The sequence below is a fragment of the Carcharhinus amblyrhynchos genome, unplaced genomic scaffold (assembly GCF_965287045.1).
Source record: "Carcharhinus amblyrhynchos unplaced genomic scaffold, sCarAmb.v2.hapA scaffold_374, whole genome shotgun sequence".
Classification (NCBI taxonomy): Eukaryota; Metazoa; Chordata; class Chondrichthyes; order Carcharhiniformes; family Carcharhinidae; genus Carcharhinus; species Carcharhinus amblyrhynchos.
In genome coordinates, this window is record NW_027650114.1 from 37,247 (window position 1) to 55,130 (window position 17,884).

At 52.0% G+C, this 17,884-nt stretch overlaps 1 protein-coding gene across 2 annotated transcripts in view; it reads left to right on the forward strand.

The window, feature by feature from the left end:
• Positions 1–17,884, forward strand: part of LOC145339268 (NMDA receptor synaptonuclear signaling and neuronal migration factor-like) — a 98,184-nt gene that overhangs the window by 12,056 nt on the left and 68,244 nt on the right. For both annotated transcript variants that reach the window (XM_080183677.1, XM_080183678.1), the window contains exon 3: positions 15,254–15,730. In XM_080183677.1, the coding sequence (XP_080039803.1) occupies positions 15,254–15,730 (477 nt within the window). The remainder of the gene's footprint in view (positions 1–15,253; positions 15,731–17,884) is intronic.

Here is a 17,884-nt window from a genome sequence, read left to right on the forward strand (position 1 = left end):
CTGCTTTTTGTGGATAGTAAGAAGTCTGACAACACCAGGTTTAAGTCCAACCGATTTATTTGATAGTAAACTCACAAGCTTTCGTGGTTTCCCTCTTCGTCAGGTGAATGGAGAGTTCTGGCCTCAGACAGAGCATATAACAGCACAGACAGTTTACAGATTACTGATTAGAATGCAAATCTTTACGCCTAACCTGCTGTTCAAGTCTTAAAGTGACCGACAATGTGAGTGGAAGGAGCACTGATCACAGGTTAAAGAGATGTGTATTGTCTCCAGACAGTACAGTGAGTGAGGTTTCGCAAACCCAGGCAAGTCACGGGGGTTACAGATAGTGCGACATGACAAGTGCCTCACTTACTGTACTGTCTGGAGACAATACACATCTCTGTAACCTGCGCTCAATGCTCCTTCCACTCACATTGTGGGCCACTTTAAGACTTGAACAGCAGGTTAGGTGTAAAGATTTGCATTCTAATCAGTAATCTGTAAACTGTGCTGTTATATGCTCTGTCTGAGGCCAGAACTCTCCATTCACCTGACGAAGAGGGAAACCTCGAAAGCTAGTGAGTTTACTATCAAATAAATCGGTTGGACTTAAACCCGGTGTTGTCAGACTTCTAACTGTGTTTACCCCAGTCCAACGCCGGCACCTCCACATCTTGTGGACAGGACATGGCTGGACAATGTTCTGTTTTGTCAGACTATATCTGTTGGCTATATCTGTCATACCTTCAGCTATATCTGTTGGATTCGTGCCTTTGTCACTGGACCAGTGTTGGTCTCATGGCTTGATGGTTAGGAATCTGGGCGGCACGGTAGCACAGTGGTTAGCGCTGCTGCCTCACACCGCCAGGAACCCGGGTTCAATTCCGGCCTTGGGTCACTGTCTGTGTGGAGTCTGCACATTCTCCCCGTGTCTGCGTGGGTTTCCTCTGGCTGCTCCAGTTTCCTCCCACACTCCAAAGATGTCCACAGGTGATTGGGTCCGCCTTGTTGGCCAACGAGGGGCATACACGCAGTGGGTCGTGCGGGGGCTGCTCTTGGATGTTGCTTCCAGAGTTGCCTAGTGCTTCACGTCGTTAGTGTACGCTTAAACTGGACCATCTGACGGGCAACATGACAGCTCAGTGACTATCACTGTTTGCTGTGCAGACACATGGATTTGGGTCGGTGTCTGTGGGAGTTTGCGCATTCTCCCCGTGTCTGCGTGGGTTTTCTCCAGGTGCTCCGGTTTCCTCCCACACCCCAAAGATGTGCTCTTAGGCTGATTGGTGTTAACAAATTGTCCCTAACTTAGTTTCCCCTCAATCCAGTTTCCAATGTAGAGTGCCACAAGGGTCATGGGTGGAAGAGGGGACTCACAATGTTAAAGTGGGCGGCATGGGCTCGTTGGGCCGAAGGGCCTGTTTCCCGCACTGTGTTGTTCTTTGGTCTTTGTATGCGCGAGTTATGTGGATTGGTCGTGCTAAATTGCCCCTTAGTGTCAGAGGGATTAGCAGGGTAAATACGTGGGGTTACGGGAATAGGGCCTGGGTGGGATTGTGGTTGGCACAGATTCGATGGGCCACATGGCCTCCCCCGATCTTTAGAGATTCTATGAATACGATGGCCCGTGAGTTTACAATCTTACTGCTGATGGCCCTCGTATGCTAGACCTATTCTAAATCCATCCCATTTAGCAAGGTGAAGAGTAACATGACGGAGAGTATTCTCGGTGTGAAGACCTCATCTCCACAAAGGACCATTGCTCCTACTAATATCGTACTTGTGGCAGGTAGATTGGTGAGGATGAGATAGAACATAGAAAAACTGCAGCACAAACAGGGCCTTCAGCCCACAAGTTGCACCGATGATATCACTACCAACTAGACTTACCTATAACCCTCAATTCTATTAAATCCCATGTACTCATCCAGAAGTCTCTTAAAAGACCTCTCGAATTTGCCTCCACCACCACCGACGGCAGCCGATTCCACTCACTCACCACCCTCTGAGTGAAAAACCTACCCCTGACATCTCCTCTGTACCTACTCCCCAGCACCTTAAACCTGTGTCCTCTCGTAGCGACCATTTCAGCCCTGGGAAATAGCCTCCGAGAATCCACCCGATCTATTCCTCTCAACATCTTATAAACCTCTATCAGGTCACCTCTCATCCTTCGTCTCTCCAGGGAGAAGAGACCGAGCACCCTCAAACTATCCTGATAAGGCATGCCTCCCAATCCAGGCAACATCCTTGTAAATCTCCTCTGCACCCTTTCAATAGCTTCCACATCCTTCCTGTAGTGAGGCGACCAGAACTGCGCACAGTACTCCAAGTGGGGTATGACAAGGGAGTTATAAAGTTGCAGCATTACCTCCCGACTCCTAAACTCAATCCCTCGATTAATGAAGGCCAGTACACCATACGCCTTCTTGACCACATCCTGCACGGATTGTGTGGTGGTATTTAGGATATACCTGTCACAAACCTTGCCCCTCACCTCCTTCTCCTCCTCCTCATTTCCTGGTGCGTTTTGTACGTAGAGTCCTGTGGCTTTGTGTAAGAACTAGACAAAGCTCTTCTCATATTGAAATCCAGAGGATAAATTTGGTAAACGTGCCCAGAAGAATGAATAAGTTATGAAGGTGAAATTAGGTTAACGTTTCTGATTCTGACCCTTGGCTGCCTCTCCAACTACACTTCATCAACCTTTTCACAATCAAACTTTCCGTGGCATCCTCTATCATCTCCTGATTTGCAACATTTTTGATTTTTCTTAATGGTTTGTTTCCTTGTACCCTGTTCTTTAATAGCTTCAATCATATTTAATTCAGTTGGGGCCTTTATAGCGAGGGGGATAGAATATAAAAGTAGGGAGGTCTTGCTGCAACTATACAGGGCACTGGTGAGGCTGCAGCTGGAGTACTGTGTGCAGTTTTGGTCGCCGCACTTGCGCAAGGATATTTTGGCCTTGGAGGGAGTGCAGAGGAGGTTCACTAGGCTGATACCGGAGATGAGGGGGTTAGACTATGAAGAGAGGCTAAATAGACTGGGTCTGTACTCGTTGGAGTTTAGAAGGATGAGGGGGGATCTTATAGAGACGTATAAGATAATGAAGGGGATGGATAGGGTAGAGGTAGAGAGATTCTTCCCGCTTAGAAAGGACAGCAGGACTAGAGGGCACAGCCTCAAGATAAGGGGGGCAGTTTAGAACAGAGTTGAGGAGGAACTTCTTCACTCAAAGGGTGGTGAATCTCTGGAATTCTCTGCCCGTTGAAGTGGTGGAGGCTGCCTCGCTAAATATATTTAAGTCACGGGTAGATAGATTTTTGACAGACAGGGGATTAAGGGTTATGGGGAGAGGGCGGGAAAGTGGAACTGATCCACTTCAGATCAGCCATGATCTTATTGAATGGCGGGGCAGGCTTGAGGGGCTAGATGGCCTACTCCTGCTCCTATTTCTTATGTGGGTGTCACTGGCATTTCTTGCCCATCCCCAATTGTCCTTAGGGTGGCACAGTGGTGCCTCACAGCACCGGGGACCCGGGTTCACTTCCGGACTTGAGTATCTGTCTGTGTGGAGTTTGCACCTTCTCCCCGTGTCTGCGTGGGTTTCCTCTGGGTGCTCCGGTTTCCTCCCACAGTCCAAAGATGTACATGTTGGGTGCATTGGCCAGGCTGAATTACACCGTAGTGTCCAAAGATGTGTTGGTTAGGGGGATTAGTGGGTTAACTCCTAATGGGATTAGGGGCTGGGTGAGATGCTCAGTCGGAGAGTTAGTGCAGACTTGATGGGCTGAATGGCCTCCTTCTGCACTGTAGGGATTCTATGAGGAGATAATGGGTGAGCTGCCTTCTTGAGCCACTGCGGTCCATGTGGTATATGTAGTGCTGTTAGGGAGGAGGTTCAGGATTTGGACCTAGTGACACGGAAGGAATGGTGATATATTTCCAAGTAAGGATGGTGAGTGACTTGGCAGGAAACTTACAGGTAGTGGTGCGTCTGCTGCCCTTGTCCTTCCAGGCAGTAGTGGTCATGAGTTCAGAAGTTGCTGTTGAAGGAATCTTGGTGAGTTGCTGCAGTGCATCTTGTGGATGGTACACACGGCTGCCTCTGTGTGCATTGGTGGTGGAGGGAGTGGCTGTGTACGTTTGTGGGAGGGGTGCCAACTAAGCGGGCTCCTTTGTCCTGGATGGTGTCAAGCTTCCTGGGTGTTGCTGGAGCTGCGCCCATTCAGGCATGTGTAGAGTGTTCCAGCACACTGCCTGACTTGAGCTTTGTAGATGGTGGACAGGCTCTGGGGAGTCAGGAGGTGAGTTACCCAGTGCAGGATTCCCAGCCTCTGACCTGCTCATGTAGCCACAGTATTTACACAAAGAACAAAGAACAAAAACAGCCCGGGAAACAGGCCCTTCGGCCCAACAAGCCCGTGCTGCCATCTTAACACTACCAGTCCCTCCCTCCACCCGTGACCCTTATCTAATGTTTTATGGCATTCCACATTGAGGGAAAACTAATTTAGGGACAATTTGTTACCTCCAATCAGCCTAATAGCACATCTTTGGGGTGTGGGAGGAAACTGGAGCACCCGGAGAAAACCCACGCAAGCACGGGGAGAATGCGCAAACTCCCACAGACACCGACCCAAATCCACGCATCTGCACAGCAAACAGTGATAGTCACTGAGCTGTCGTGTTGCCCAGCATCTGGTCCAGTTTAAGCACACACTAACGACATGAAGCACTAGGCCAATCTCGAACATCCAATAGCAGCCCTAGTACGACCCATCGCGTGTACTCCCCTCATTGGACAACAAGGCGGACTGACTTAAAACCTGTGAATTAAAAGAGAAAAACATTCGTATCATTCCACATCCTTACATTACCAGGGACGTCCCACTGCTAATGAACCTTATTTAAAACAATCTCCTATATCCTCCCATCTCCAACCCACTCATGTGCCTGTCTAAGTTACTCTTAAACAACTCCAGCGTGCCTGCCTCCACCACCTTGCTTGGCAGAGCATTCCATGCTCCCACTACCCTCTGTGTGAAAAACCTCCCTCTAATATCCGTGTTATACCTCTCCCCCCTCACCTTAAGCCCGTGGCCCCTCGTGCTGTGTGTCTCTAACATTGGAAATAGCTTACCTCTGTTTATCTATACCCTTCATAATCTTATATACCTCTATTAGATCCCCCCTCAGTCGCCGTCTTTCAAGGGAAAACAGCCCCAATTTGCTCAATCTTTCCTCATACCCCAGTCCTTCCATACCAGGCAGCATCCTGGTAAACCTCCTCTGCTCTCCCTCCAGAGCCTCCACGTCCTTCCGGTAGTAAGGCAACCAGAACTGGGCGCAGTACTCCAAATGCGGCCTAACCAATGTTCTGTACAACTGCAACGTTAGACTCCAGCTCTTATACTCGGCTAGTCAAGTTCAATGGTGTCTCTCCAGAACATCAATGGGGGATTCAGCGACATTGAATGTCAAGGGCGTGATGGTTAAATTCTTTCTTGTTGGATGTGGTTATTGACTGGCACTTGTGTGGCACGAACGTTACTTGTCGCTTAGCCCAAGCCTGTATATTGTCCAGATCTTGCTGCCTTATGAGCACTGACTGTCTCACTATCTGGGGAGTTGCAGATGGTGCTAAACATGGTACAAACATCCCCCCGCTTGGGATGGAAGGAAGGTCACTGACAAAGCTCCTACTCGAGGGATTGAGTTTAGGAGTCGGGAGGTAATGCTGCAACTTTATAAGACCCTTGTCAGACCCCACTTGGAGTACTGTGCGCAGTTCTGGTCGCCTCACTACAGGAAGGATGTGGAAGCTATTGAGAGGGTGCAGAGGAGATTTACAAGGATGTTGCCTGGATTGGGAGGCATGCCTTATGGGGGTAGGTTGAGGGAGCTCGGTCTCTTCTCCCTGGAGAGACGAAGGATGAGAGGTGACCTGATAGAGGTTTATAAAATGTTGAGAGGTATAGATCGGGTGGATTCTCAGAGGCTATTTCCCAGGGCTGAAATGGTCACTATGAGAGGACACAGGTTTAAGGTGCTGGGGAGCAGGTACAGAGGAGATGTCAGGGGTAAGATTTTCACTCAGAGGGTGGTGAGTGAGTGGAATCGGCTGCTGTCGGTGGTGGTGGAGGCGAACTCGTTGGGGTCTTTTAAAAGACTTCTGGATGAGTACACGGGATTTAATGGGATTGAGGGTTATAGATAGGCCTGGTAGGTAGGGATATGATCGGTGCAACTTGTGGGCCGAAGGGCCTGTTTGTGCTGGAGTGTTCTATGTTCTACGCTGGCATTGGACTGGGGTAAAACAGAAAGAAATCCCACAACACCAGCTTAAAGTCCAACAAGTTTACTTGCAGCAAATGCCACAAGCTTTCGGAACAGGCTGTCCCTTTGCCAGGCGGCTGGGAGTTCCCAGCCTGTTCCGAAAGCTTGCGGCATTTGCTGCGAATAAACTTGTTGGACTTTAAGCTGGCGCTGTGGGATTTCTTTCTGTTGGGCACCCAGTACTCAAGAGTTCCCTGAACTGAAGCAACCCAGTCACCCTCACTTCCCATCCATAACCTGTGGTTTACCTGCGGGTGTGCATCGCGAAGGGATGGTGGCTTAAGTTTTGGTGCTTCTGAATGATTCTGCGTCTCAGTTGCTTGCTCTGCGTCACTGTCTCTGTGTTGTGTAAGGGTTGGTGGAAGGTTTGCGGGGGGGGGTCAGACAGATTAATATCCCGATTTTGTGTATATATATATGCGGAAAGTGGTTTTAAGCTGCCGTTTCTGAGTGCGACAGAGTCCCAGCAGGTTCTTTCCAGCCAGCGATTAAATGTAATTACAGTGAGGTGACTAATTGCTGCTGTGAAGCTGGAGTGAGTTGGCCCAGAGCCGGCATCCAGTCAGCATGTGCGTTCTAATTCCATGTCGAAAAGCAAACTCCAGCCACTTGTACCTGTTCCTCTGTGTTTGCACAGGTACGTTTCCGTAATTCTCCCTGTGTTTGTACCTTTAGAACCCCTACAGTGCAGAAAGAGGCCCTTCGGCCCATCGAGTCTGCACCGAACACAATCCCACCCAGGCCCTACCCCCATATCCCTACATATTATACCCACTAATCCCTCTAACCTACGCATCCCTGGTTCACTAAGGGGCAATTTCAGCATGGCCAATCAACCTAACCCACACATCTTTGGACTGTGGGAGGAAACCGGAGCACCCGGAGGAAACCCACGCAGACACGAGGAGAATGTGCAAACTCCGCACAGACAGTGACCCGAGCCGGGAATCGAACCCGAGTCCATGGCGCCTTGAGGCAGTAGTGCTAACCAGTGTGCCACTGTGCCAGGTGGCACATTGCTTGCACGTATTTTCACACACACAGACAGTGACCCGAGCCAGGAATCGAACCCAGGACCCTGGAGCTGTGAAGCAGCAGTGCTAACCCACTGTGCTACCGTGCCGCCCATCCTGTGGGTGTGAATTTGTATGTGATCTTGCCTATTGTGGGCGTATATCTGTCAGAATGTATATGTCACTGACCATCAGTCTGTGTTTTTGTATATATATTTGTATCTGTAGACTTGTATATGTGCTTGATTATGTATATGTTGGTATCTGCTTTAATGTAAATACACTTGTCTGGAGAATATTTGAATCATAGAATTCCTACAGGGCTAAAAGAGGTCATTGGGCCCATCAAGCCTGCAACCACCCCAATCCCACCTATCCCCGTAACCCTACGTATTTACCCAGCTAATTCCCCAGACACCATAGTGCAATTTAGCTTGGCCAATCCACCTAACTCGTATGTCTTTGGACCGTGGGAGGAAACTGGAGCTCCCGGAGGAAACCCATGTAGACACGGGGAGAATGTGCGAACTCCACGCAGACAGTGACCCGAGCCAGGAATTGAACCCGGGTCCCTGGCGCTGTGAGGCAGCAGTCACTGTACCACCGTGCCAGGTGGCACATTGCATGCATGTATTTTCATACATGTGTGTAGATATGCAGCAAATGGGTGTATATATATATATATATGTATGTGTATATTTGCCTTTATACATGTGTGTTCATATATCGGGTGAAATTTTACTGCCACACCTGCCCTGGAATCAGGGTGTCTGTGGCTCACAGAACAGAACTCTCCATTGGCCCGGGGCGAGATTTGACAAACCTCGGCTGAGCAAGACGATCGAATACTGGCTACCGTGTTTGTATAGATGTGGAGGCAGAGGAGGAGGCAGAGAGTGGGGGTCAATGGGTGCTATTCGGATTGGCGGTTGGTGACTAGTGGGGTGCCCCAGGGGTCGGTGCTGGGGCCTCAGCTATTTACCATTTATATAGATGATCTGGAGGAGGGAACCGAGTGCAGGGTGTCGAAATTTGCTGATGACACCAAGATTGGGGGAAAGGCAAATTGTGCGGAGGGTGTGGAGAGTCTGCAGAAGGATCTAGATAGGCTGGGCGAATGGGCCAGGAAATGGCAAATGGAATTTAATGTTGGCAAGTGTGAGGTGGTCCACTTTGGTAGGAAGAATGGTAGGAAGGATTATTACTTACGTGGCGAAAAACTGCAGCAGGCGACGGTGCAGAGGGACCTCGGGGTCCTTGTGCATGAGTCGCAAAAACCCAGCCTGCAGGTGCAGCAGGTGGTCAGGAAGGCGAATGGGATGCTGGCCTTCATAGCGAGGGGGATTGAATATAAAAGTAGGGAGGTCTTGCTGCAGCTGTATAGGGCATTGGTGAGGCCGCAGCTGGAGTACTGTGTGCAGTTTTGGGCGCCGCACCTGCGCAAGGATATTTTGGCCTTGGAGGGAGTGCAGAGGAGGTTTACTAGGCTGATACCGGAGTTGAGGGGATTGAGCTATGAGGAGAGGCTGAATAAACTAGGCTTGTACTCGTTAGAGTTTAGAAGAATGAGGGGAGATCTCATTGAGACGTATAAGATGATGAATGGGATGGATAGGATAGAGGTGGAGAGACTCTTCCCGCTCAAAAAAGACAGTAGGACTAGGGGGCACAGCCTCAAGATAAAGGGGAGGCGGTTTAGAACGGAGTTGAGGAGGAACTTCTTCACTCAAAGGGTGGTGAATCTCTGGAATTCTCTGCCCGTTGAAGTGGTGGAGGCTGCCTCGCTAAATATTTTTAAGAAGCGGGTTGATGGGTTCTTGATAAGAGAGGGGATTAAGGGTTATGGGGAGAGGGCGGGAAAGTGGAACTGATCCACGACAGATCAGCCATGATCTTATTGAATGGCGGGGCAGGCTCGAAGGGCTAGATGGCCTACTCCTGCTCCTATTTCTTATGTTCTTATGTTCTTATGTTATGTGTGTTTGTATATACATGTGTGTATTTGTGTGTGTGTAATAGACGTGTGCAGGTTTACATGTGTTTGAGTGTGTGCATGTGTGTGTTTGTATTTATGTGTGTCTGTATGAGTCTGTGCTGTTCACTGTCCATCTCTACATGTATGTCTGAGCCTGTTTGCGTGCGCACCTATTTATGCCCACATGTGTGTTTGTGTGTGCCTGTTTATGACATTGCTCTGCATCTTTACGTTGTGTCTATTTTTGTTCACCGTACCTGCATGAGTGTTGTCACTCAGTCCCCTTGGTTTGTCAAACAAACTTCCCTGAAAGTTGTACGTGCTGTTGAGCTGGTGATGCTTCCCGATCTGTTCCCCATTTCACTCGCAGCGCGTCACCCTGACTGAAGTGAAACACTTCCCATTAGTTCACGGACAACAGCGACAGACAGTGAAAGGGTTAATGGGAGAGGGTGGTGGGGGTGAGTGGGGAAAGGGTTAATGGGAGAGGGTGGTGGGGGTGAGTGGGGAAAGGGTTAATGGGAGTGGGTGGTGGGGGTGAGTGGGGAAAGGGTTAATGGGAGTGGGTGGTGGGGGTGAGTGGGGAAGGGGTTAATGGGAGTGGGTGATGGGGGTGAGTGGGGAAAGGGTTAATGGGAGAGGGTGATGGGGGTGAGTGGGGAAAGGGTTAATGGGAGTGGGTGGTGGGGGTGAATGGGGAAGGGGTTAATGGGAGAGGGTGGTGGGGGTGAGTGGGGAAGGGGTTAATGGGAGTGGGTGGTGGGGGTGAGTAGGGAAAGGGTTAATGGGAGTGGGTGGTGGGGGTGAGTGGGGAAGGGGTTAATGGGAGTGGGTGGTGGGGGTGAGTGGGGAAAGGGTTAATGGGAGTGGGTGGTGGGGGTGAGTGGGGAAAGGGTTAATGGGAGTGGGTGGTGGGGGTGAGTGGGGAAAGGGTTAATGGGAGAGGGTGGTGGGGACGAGTGGGGAAAGGGTTAATGGGAGAGGGTGGTGGGGGTGAGTGGAGAAGGGGTTAATGGGAGTGGGTGGTGGGGGTGAGTGGGGAAGGGGTTAATGGGAGAGGGTGGTGGGGGTGAGTGGGGAAGGGGTTAATGGGAGTGGGTGGTGGGGGTGAGTGGGGAAGGGGTTAATGGGAGAGGGTGGTGGGGGTGAGTGGGGAAAGGGTTAATGGGAGTGGGTGGTGGGGGTGAGTGGGGAAAGGGTTAATGGGAGTGGGTGGTGGGGGTGAGTGGGGAAAGGGTTAATGGGAGAGGGTGGTGGGGACGAGTGGGGAAAGGGTTAATGGGAGAGGGTGGTGGGGGTGAGTGGGGAAGGGGTTAATGGGAGAGGGTGGTGGGGGTGAGTGGGGAAGGGGTTAATGGGAGAGGGTGGTGGGGGTGAGTGGGGAAGGGGTTAATGGGAGAGGGTGGTGGGGGTGAGTGGGGAAGGGGTTAATGGGAGAGGGTGGTGGGGGTGAGTGGGGAAGGGGTTAATGGGAGAGGGTGGTGGGGGTGAGTGGGGAAGGGGTTAATGGGAGAGGGTGGTGGGGGTGAGTGGAGAAGGGGTTAATGGGAGTGGGTGGTGGGGGTGAGTGGGGAAGGGGTTAATGGGAGAGGGTGGTGGGGGTGAGTGGGGAAGGGGTTAATGGGAGAGGGTGGTGGGGGTGAGTGGAGAAGGGGTTAATGGGAGAGGGTGGTGGGGGTGAGTGGGGAAAGGGTTAATGGGAGTGGGTGGTGGGGGTGAGTGGGGAAGGGGTTAATAGTGAGCTCTCGCTGTGAAATGCACCTTTTCATTTCCTCCTGCAGCAGAACCCATGGCTTCAATCGATTTTTTGTTCTCAAAACTGCCAGTGAATCAGCTGTGTGTGTGCGAGCGTGTGTGCGTGCGTGCATGCGCGTGTGCGCGTGCGTGTGTGCATGTGTGCGCTTGCGTGTGTGTGCGTGTGTGCATGCGTGTGTGTGCATGCGCGTGTGTGCGTGCGTGTGTGCATGTGTGCGTGTGTGCATGCGCGTGTGTGCGTGCGTGTGTGCATGTGTGCGCTTGCGTGTGTGCATGTGTGCATGCGCGTGTGTGCGTGCGCGTGTGTGTGTGTGCATGCGCGTGTGTGCATGCGCGTGTGTGTGCGTGTGTGTGTGCGTGTGTGCGTGTGTGTGCGTGTGTGTGTGTGCATGCGCGTGTGTGTGCGTGCGTGTGTGTGCGTGCGTGTGTGTGTGTGCGTGTGTGTGTGCGCGTGTGTGTGTGCGTGTGTGTGCGTGTGTGCGCACATATGCGTGTGAGAGAGAGGGAGAGTGAGTGTGAACAGTGAAAAGTGGCAGCAATTGTGCTCCCAGGTTTTAATGGTTTGCGTTGATCCGGGGGCATGAGTGGGAGCTGAACCATTGATGTACGGCAGAAATAGTTGATTTTTGGAGGAGGAGAGGGAGGAGGAGGGGGTGGGAGGGGAGGACGGGCAGTATAGTTTCCTAGCGATGATTAAAAGCGGACTCAGTTATTAACAAAGAATTTCCTCGAGTCATTTGCACTGTACAGATATTTGATATTTGAGGTTCTCGTTCTCCCCAGTTTTATCCCCTCCTCCCCCGGGACACTGCCCATTCGCTGGTCCCAGTGGCTCAGACGGTCACTTACCTCTGAGTCAGACGTTTAAGCCTCACTTGAGCATAAAACCTCAGCTGACACCGATGTGGTTCTTGAGGGGGTGCTGCACTGTCAGAGGAACTGCCTTGCAGACGCCACTATGTGCTCGTTCAGGTGAGTGTAAAAGATCCTTTCTTTTTATACATTCGTGGGACATGGGCATCGCTGGCTGGGCCAGCATTTATCGCACGTCCCCTGTCACCCTTGAGAAGCTGCCTTCTTAAACAGCTGCAGCCCATATTCCCGTTTTGGAGGGAGTTCCGGGATTTTGACCCAGCGAAGGAACAACGATGTATTTCCAAGTCTTCTAACACTGTTTTGGAGAATTCTCCTCAATGGCCTGGCTGTCGGAGATACACTGAGGTCAGAAAGACTGTCAGGTTACAGAGAGTACGCGCTTTGTACTGAACTAGTGTGTTGGTACGAGGTAGCGGGAGTGAGCAACTTGTCAGGATTACACGGTGAACAGCTCTGAGTTTATTCGGATTATGTACAGAGCGGATAGATGATAGCGGGCGTACACTGACAGCTACAAGCCATTAAGATGGTACACTAAGCTGGCCTGTGTTATCAGCAGTGTACACTGAACTGGTGCCATTATCCGCGGAGGTATTTGAACAGAATCGGACCTCCCTCTGTCACTCGCTTCACTGACTCCAGAGAATGAAAGAGTTCTTCCTGCCGTGAGTTATGCACCGTGCAAATAACTTGAGGATCGCTTCCCGGCACAGATAGTTTGGGCTGAATGGCCTCTTTCCGTGCTGTAACGTTTCGATGGGGCTACGGGGTGGCTGTGGGTGACAGTGTCGTTTATCGTACGTGTGCGGCATGAGCCCCCCACCCAGCCGGAACCAATGCCCCCCTCGACCGAGTGTGCAGAGAAAGCACAAAGAATCTCTCCGCCGTGTCCTCAGAACTCATTGCGGAAAGAAATAAAGAAAGGAAATGTCGGTCAGAGTGGGTTAGTGACTATCGGGAGCTCTGAAATCTACTCCCTCTGCTGAGATCAACAGGAGAGGTTGGGCCCGAGGTTTTTCCAATGGGAATAGTGTAAAGCTCTGGATGGTGGTAGCCAGGCTTCCCAACAGAACCTTGTTGGACGTCCGCAGTGTCTACAAACCACGTCCCGAACCCAGACGGGACCAGGTTTGTGAGCTGAACTGCTCTCTCCGGTTACTTTGCGCGCATTGGCTGCTTGAAACAGCTCCATAAAGTGCCCTCCCCTCCTCCCCGTGTTGGCACTGACTGAGGCTGCGTCATCCACACCGATGGCAGCCAGGTATCCGCATCACACACCTGGCCCGTTCTTACCAGGATGCCGGGCACCAAGTAGGCTGTGCCACCATAACTGGCATTGCAGCCAAGTCCTGTTGGAATCCCTACAGTGCAGGAGGAGGTCATTCGGACCATCGCGTCTGTACTGACCACAATCCCGTCCGGGCCCTATTCCCGTAACCCCACACACTGACCCTGCCGATCCCCCTGACGCCAGGGTCAATTTAGCATCAATCTAACCGGCACGTCTTTGGACTGTGGAAGGAAACCAGAGCAGCAGAAGGAAACCCACGCAGGCACGGGGAGAATGTGCAAACTCCAGGCAGACAGTGAGCGAGGCTGGAATCCAACCCGGGTTCCTGGCGCTGTGAGGCAGCAGTGCTAACCCACTGTGCCACCCATTCTGTTCCTGGCCTTTGCCAATACACACATATACCAACATACTCACATATACCAACATGTACACAGATACCAATATACACACACATGCTAATATACACACACATACCAACATGCACACACATACCAATATACACACACATGCTAAAATGCACACACATACCAACATGTACACGCATGCTAAAATGCACACACATACCAATATACACACACATGCTAATATACACACACATGCTAATATACACACACATGCCAACATGCACACACATACCAACATGCACACACATACCAACATGCACACACAAGCTAATATGCACACACATGCCAATAGGCTCATACATGCCATCCACTGAGGATTGGCACCCACATGACACCCCAATGCCCTTCCCAGCCTGTGTTGTACTCACTGTGGTAATATAGGAAGCACAGCAGTAAATGTCTCCCATATATAGCAATGAGATAAAAGATTACCTGTTTTACTGAAATATTGGCCAGAACACAAAGGAAAATAACGTTTTCTTTCTTCAACAAAATGCCACTTTCACTGTCACCTCAGGGACAGACCTTGTTTAAACATCTCATCTGAAGGACAGCATCTATGACAGTGCAGCACTCCCTCAGCACTGACCCTCTGACAGTGCGGCACTCCCTCAGCACTGACCCTCTGACAGTGCGGCACTCCCTCAGCACTGACCCTCTGACAGTGCAGCACTCCCTCAGCACTGACCCTCTGACAGTGCGGCACTCCCTCAGCACTGACCCTCTGACAGTGCGGCACTCCCTCAGCACTGACCCTCTGACAGTGCGGCGCTCCCTCAGCACTGACCCTCTGACAGTGCGGCACTCCCTCAGCACTGACCCTCTGACAGTGCGGCACTCCCTCAGTACTGACCCTCTGACAGTGCGGCACTCCCTCAGCACTGACCCTCTGACAGTGCGGCACTCCCTCAGCACTGACCCTCTGACAGTGCGGCACTCCCTCAGCACTGACCCTCTGACAGTGCGGCGCTCCCTCAGCACTGACCCTCTGACAGTGCGGCACTCCCTCAGTACTGACCCTCTGACAGTGCGGCACTCCCTCAGCACTGACCCTCTGACAGTGCGGCACTCCCTCAGCACTGACCCTCTGACAGTGCGGCCCTCCCTCAGCACCGTAGTAGATTTCTGAGTTCCAGATTTTGGAGTGAGGTTTGAATCTACAGTGCTTTGAGTCATAGAATCCCTGCAGTGCAGAAGGAGGCCGTTTGGCCCATCGAGCCTGCACCGACAGCAATCCCACTCAGGCCCTTTCCCCGTAACTTTATTTACCCTTCCAATCTCCCTAACCTACACATCTTGGGATGCCAAGGGAATCTAACATGGCCAGTCAACCTAATCTGCACATCTTTGGAGTGTGGGAGGAAACCCACGCAGACACGGGGAGAATGTGCAGCTGGTGGACAGACAGTGACCTGAGGCTGGAATCGAACCCGGGCCCCTGGCGCTGCGAGGCAGCAGCACTAACCCGCTGTGCCACCCTCTGAATCGGAGGTGAATGTGGCAAAAAAAAATACTAAGGTAGTTGAGGGAAAGATTGGCAGAAGGATAGGAGGGAGAAAGGGAGAAGCTGAGGCAGCCAGAGGTATAAACTCCCCCTCTCCTTGCCTTACAGATAACCTGGTGGCTGAGACTTTGATAGACCCGGAGGAGAGCTCCCAAACCCAGCAGCCCACCCAGAACAAGCGGCGGCTCTCCATGATCTCTCAGGGGAGGTTCGACAGGAGTCACTCCGAGGAATGGGCCGAGAAGGCGGCAGAGGCTCAGAAGCCCCGGGTGTACACCATCTCCGGAGAGAGCCAGCTCCTGTCGGAGAGGGAGAACCAGGCCGCGGTGACCCCGGCCAAGGGCGCGCGGTCCGGCAAGACGGGCCCGCCGCCGCCCCCCCCCCAGGGGCCCGGCGGCTCGCACGGCGCGGGCGGGCGCTGCCGGAGCTGGGCGGCCAGCAGGCAGGGCTCCAAGGAGTGCCCAGGCTGCGCCAAGGCCCCCCTCGCCTCCCAGCACTCGGTCGACGCGGAGCACGTGCAGACGCGCGAGGCGGCGCGCCATCGCAGGAAGCTGGAGAGGATGTACAGCGTGGACCGAGTGTCCGGTGAGTAGCCGCTTAGGACTCTGCAGCGTGTAGAGAAAGAAAGAGGTGGAACTTTAAACCGTTCTTGCATAAGAACATAAGAAATAGGAGCAGGAGGAGGCCATCTAGCCCCTCGAGCCTGCCCCGCCATTCAATAAGATCATGGCTGATCTGAAGTGGATCAGTTCCACTTTCCCGCTTTCTCCCCTTAATCCCCTTGTCTATCAGAAACCTATCTACCCGTGACTTCAATATATTCAGCGAGGCAGCCTCCACCACTTCAACGGGCAGAGAATTCCAGAGATTCACCACCCTTTGAGTGAAGAAGTTCTTCCTCAACTCCGTTCTAAACCGCCCCCCCTTATCTTGAGGCTGTGTCTTCTAGTCCTACTGTCCTTTCTAAGCAGGAAGAATCTCTCTACCTCTACCCTATCCATCCCCTTCATTATCTTATACGTCTCTGTAAGATTCCCCCCATTTTCACCCGGTTAAATTCACCAAAAACAGCAAAGGTTAGCATGTTGGCAGCCAACAGGCTAGAGGGCACGGTGGTTAGCGCTGCTGCCTCACAGCGCCAGGGATCCCAGGTTCGATTCCCGGCTTGGTCACTGTCCGTGTAAGGCTGCACATTCTCCCCGTGTCTGCGTGGGCTCCCTCCCACACTCCAAAGACGTGCAGGTTAGGTGGATTGGCCGGGACAATTTAGTGACCCTTAGCGTCAGGCATGGGGTTATGAGAATAGGGCATGGGTGGGATTGTTGTTGGTACAGACTGGATGGGCCAAATGGCCTCCTTCTGCACTGTGGGGATTCGATGATACGGACCAAGGACCGGCAGAAGGGATGAGCTTAATTTGGTTCAGCACGACATCGTGGGCTGGTGGATCTGTTCCTGTGTTGTCTGTCCAAGCTGGACATGGGATCTCACATCCAGAAATTGGTATCCGCTGCAAACCTAACGCAGATCCCGACCTTCCCAAGAGGAGAGAGACTGGACAGGGCGGAGTTGGAGAGAATTTGTTTCTTGATAGAATCACAGCACCATTGGGACCACCCTGTGTGTGAGGCTGCTCCGATATCTCTCTCCATCAGCATCTCCTGCTGTCCCATTCCCTCTCGTAATTATCCAAACACACCGATAATATCGCACGTTCCACATTCCCAACACTTCGAACAAAGACGGTTGGAGGTTTTACTCGATTTCTTAGTGTCTAGCTGCTACTTATGACGCAACACGATACCAGATTGTGTTAGAACAGAAGACAGGTGTTGAGCAAAGGGATAGGATAGTGAATGAATGGGGGGGGGAACCGCCTGAGGGGAGAGAGGGACAGAGCCAAGCCAGAATTGAATGGACAGCCACTGAGGAACACAAGCGAGGCTGGAGCTCCCCCCTCACACCCGCTATCCCCATCCAGGCAGGAACACCAGGATGGAGCCTGTTGAAAAGGTTAACCTCCCAATCCTGTCGACCTTCAAACCTGGTGGGAGCTGAACGAGACCCTCAGCAACAAGGGGGCTCAGCACCTCATCAGCCCAGACCCACTGAGATCGTGCCAGGCCCTGGAGAAATTTCCTGAGCACCAGACCTCAGACAGAGAGAGTCAGGTGAACGACAGAACTCGCAGAGAGTCAGGTGAATGAGGCCAGAGCTCTCCATTCACCTGACGAAGAGGGAAACCCCGAAAGCTTGTGAGTTTACTATCAAATAAATCGGTTGGACTTTAACCTGGTGTCGTCAGACTTCTGACTGCCGTTTGCCCCAGTCCGACGCCAGCATCTCCACCTCATGGAAGGCGTTTTGTCAGGAGTTATCTGCTGGCTGCCTGGTATCTTTGCCAAGCTACAGCTCGGATCTGGGGCAGGGAAACTCGCCCCGGGAGGCAAACTCAAGCCCTGGGTGCTGAGGGAGAGTGGTAACTCCTCCTCCCCCACCCCCCTCCCCACTCTCAATCAAGTCCAAAACAATTGCATTACCGTTCAGGATCTACGATTGCAAAGCTATTGAGAAATAATTTGCAGTTTGTTGCTAGGGAACTGCAGGCTGCATGTACGATGTAGTAACGCACTCTGGGTTACTGGGTTACAATATTCCTGTCGCAACACACAATAGAGTAGCTGCACCTGCAATGCGAAACCACCTGGATGGACCATGTTGGCTGCCAATCTTGGGTTA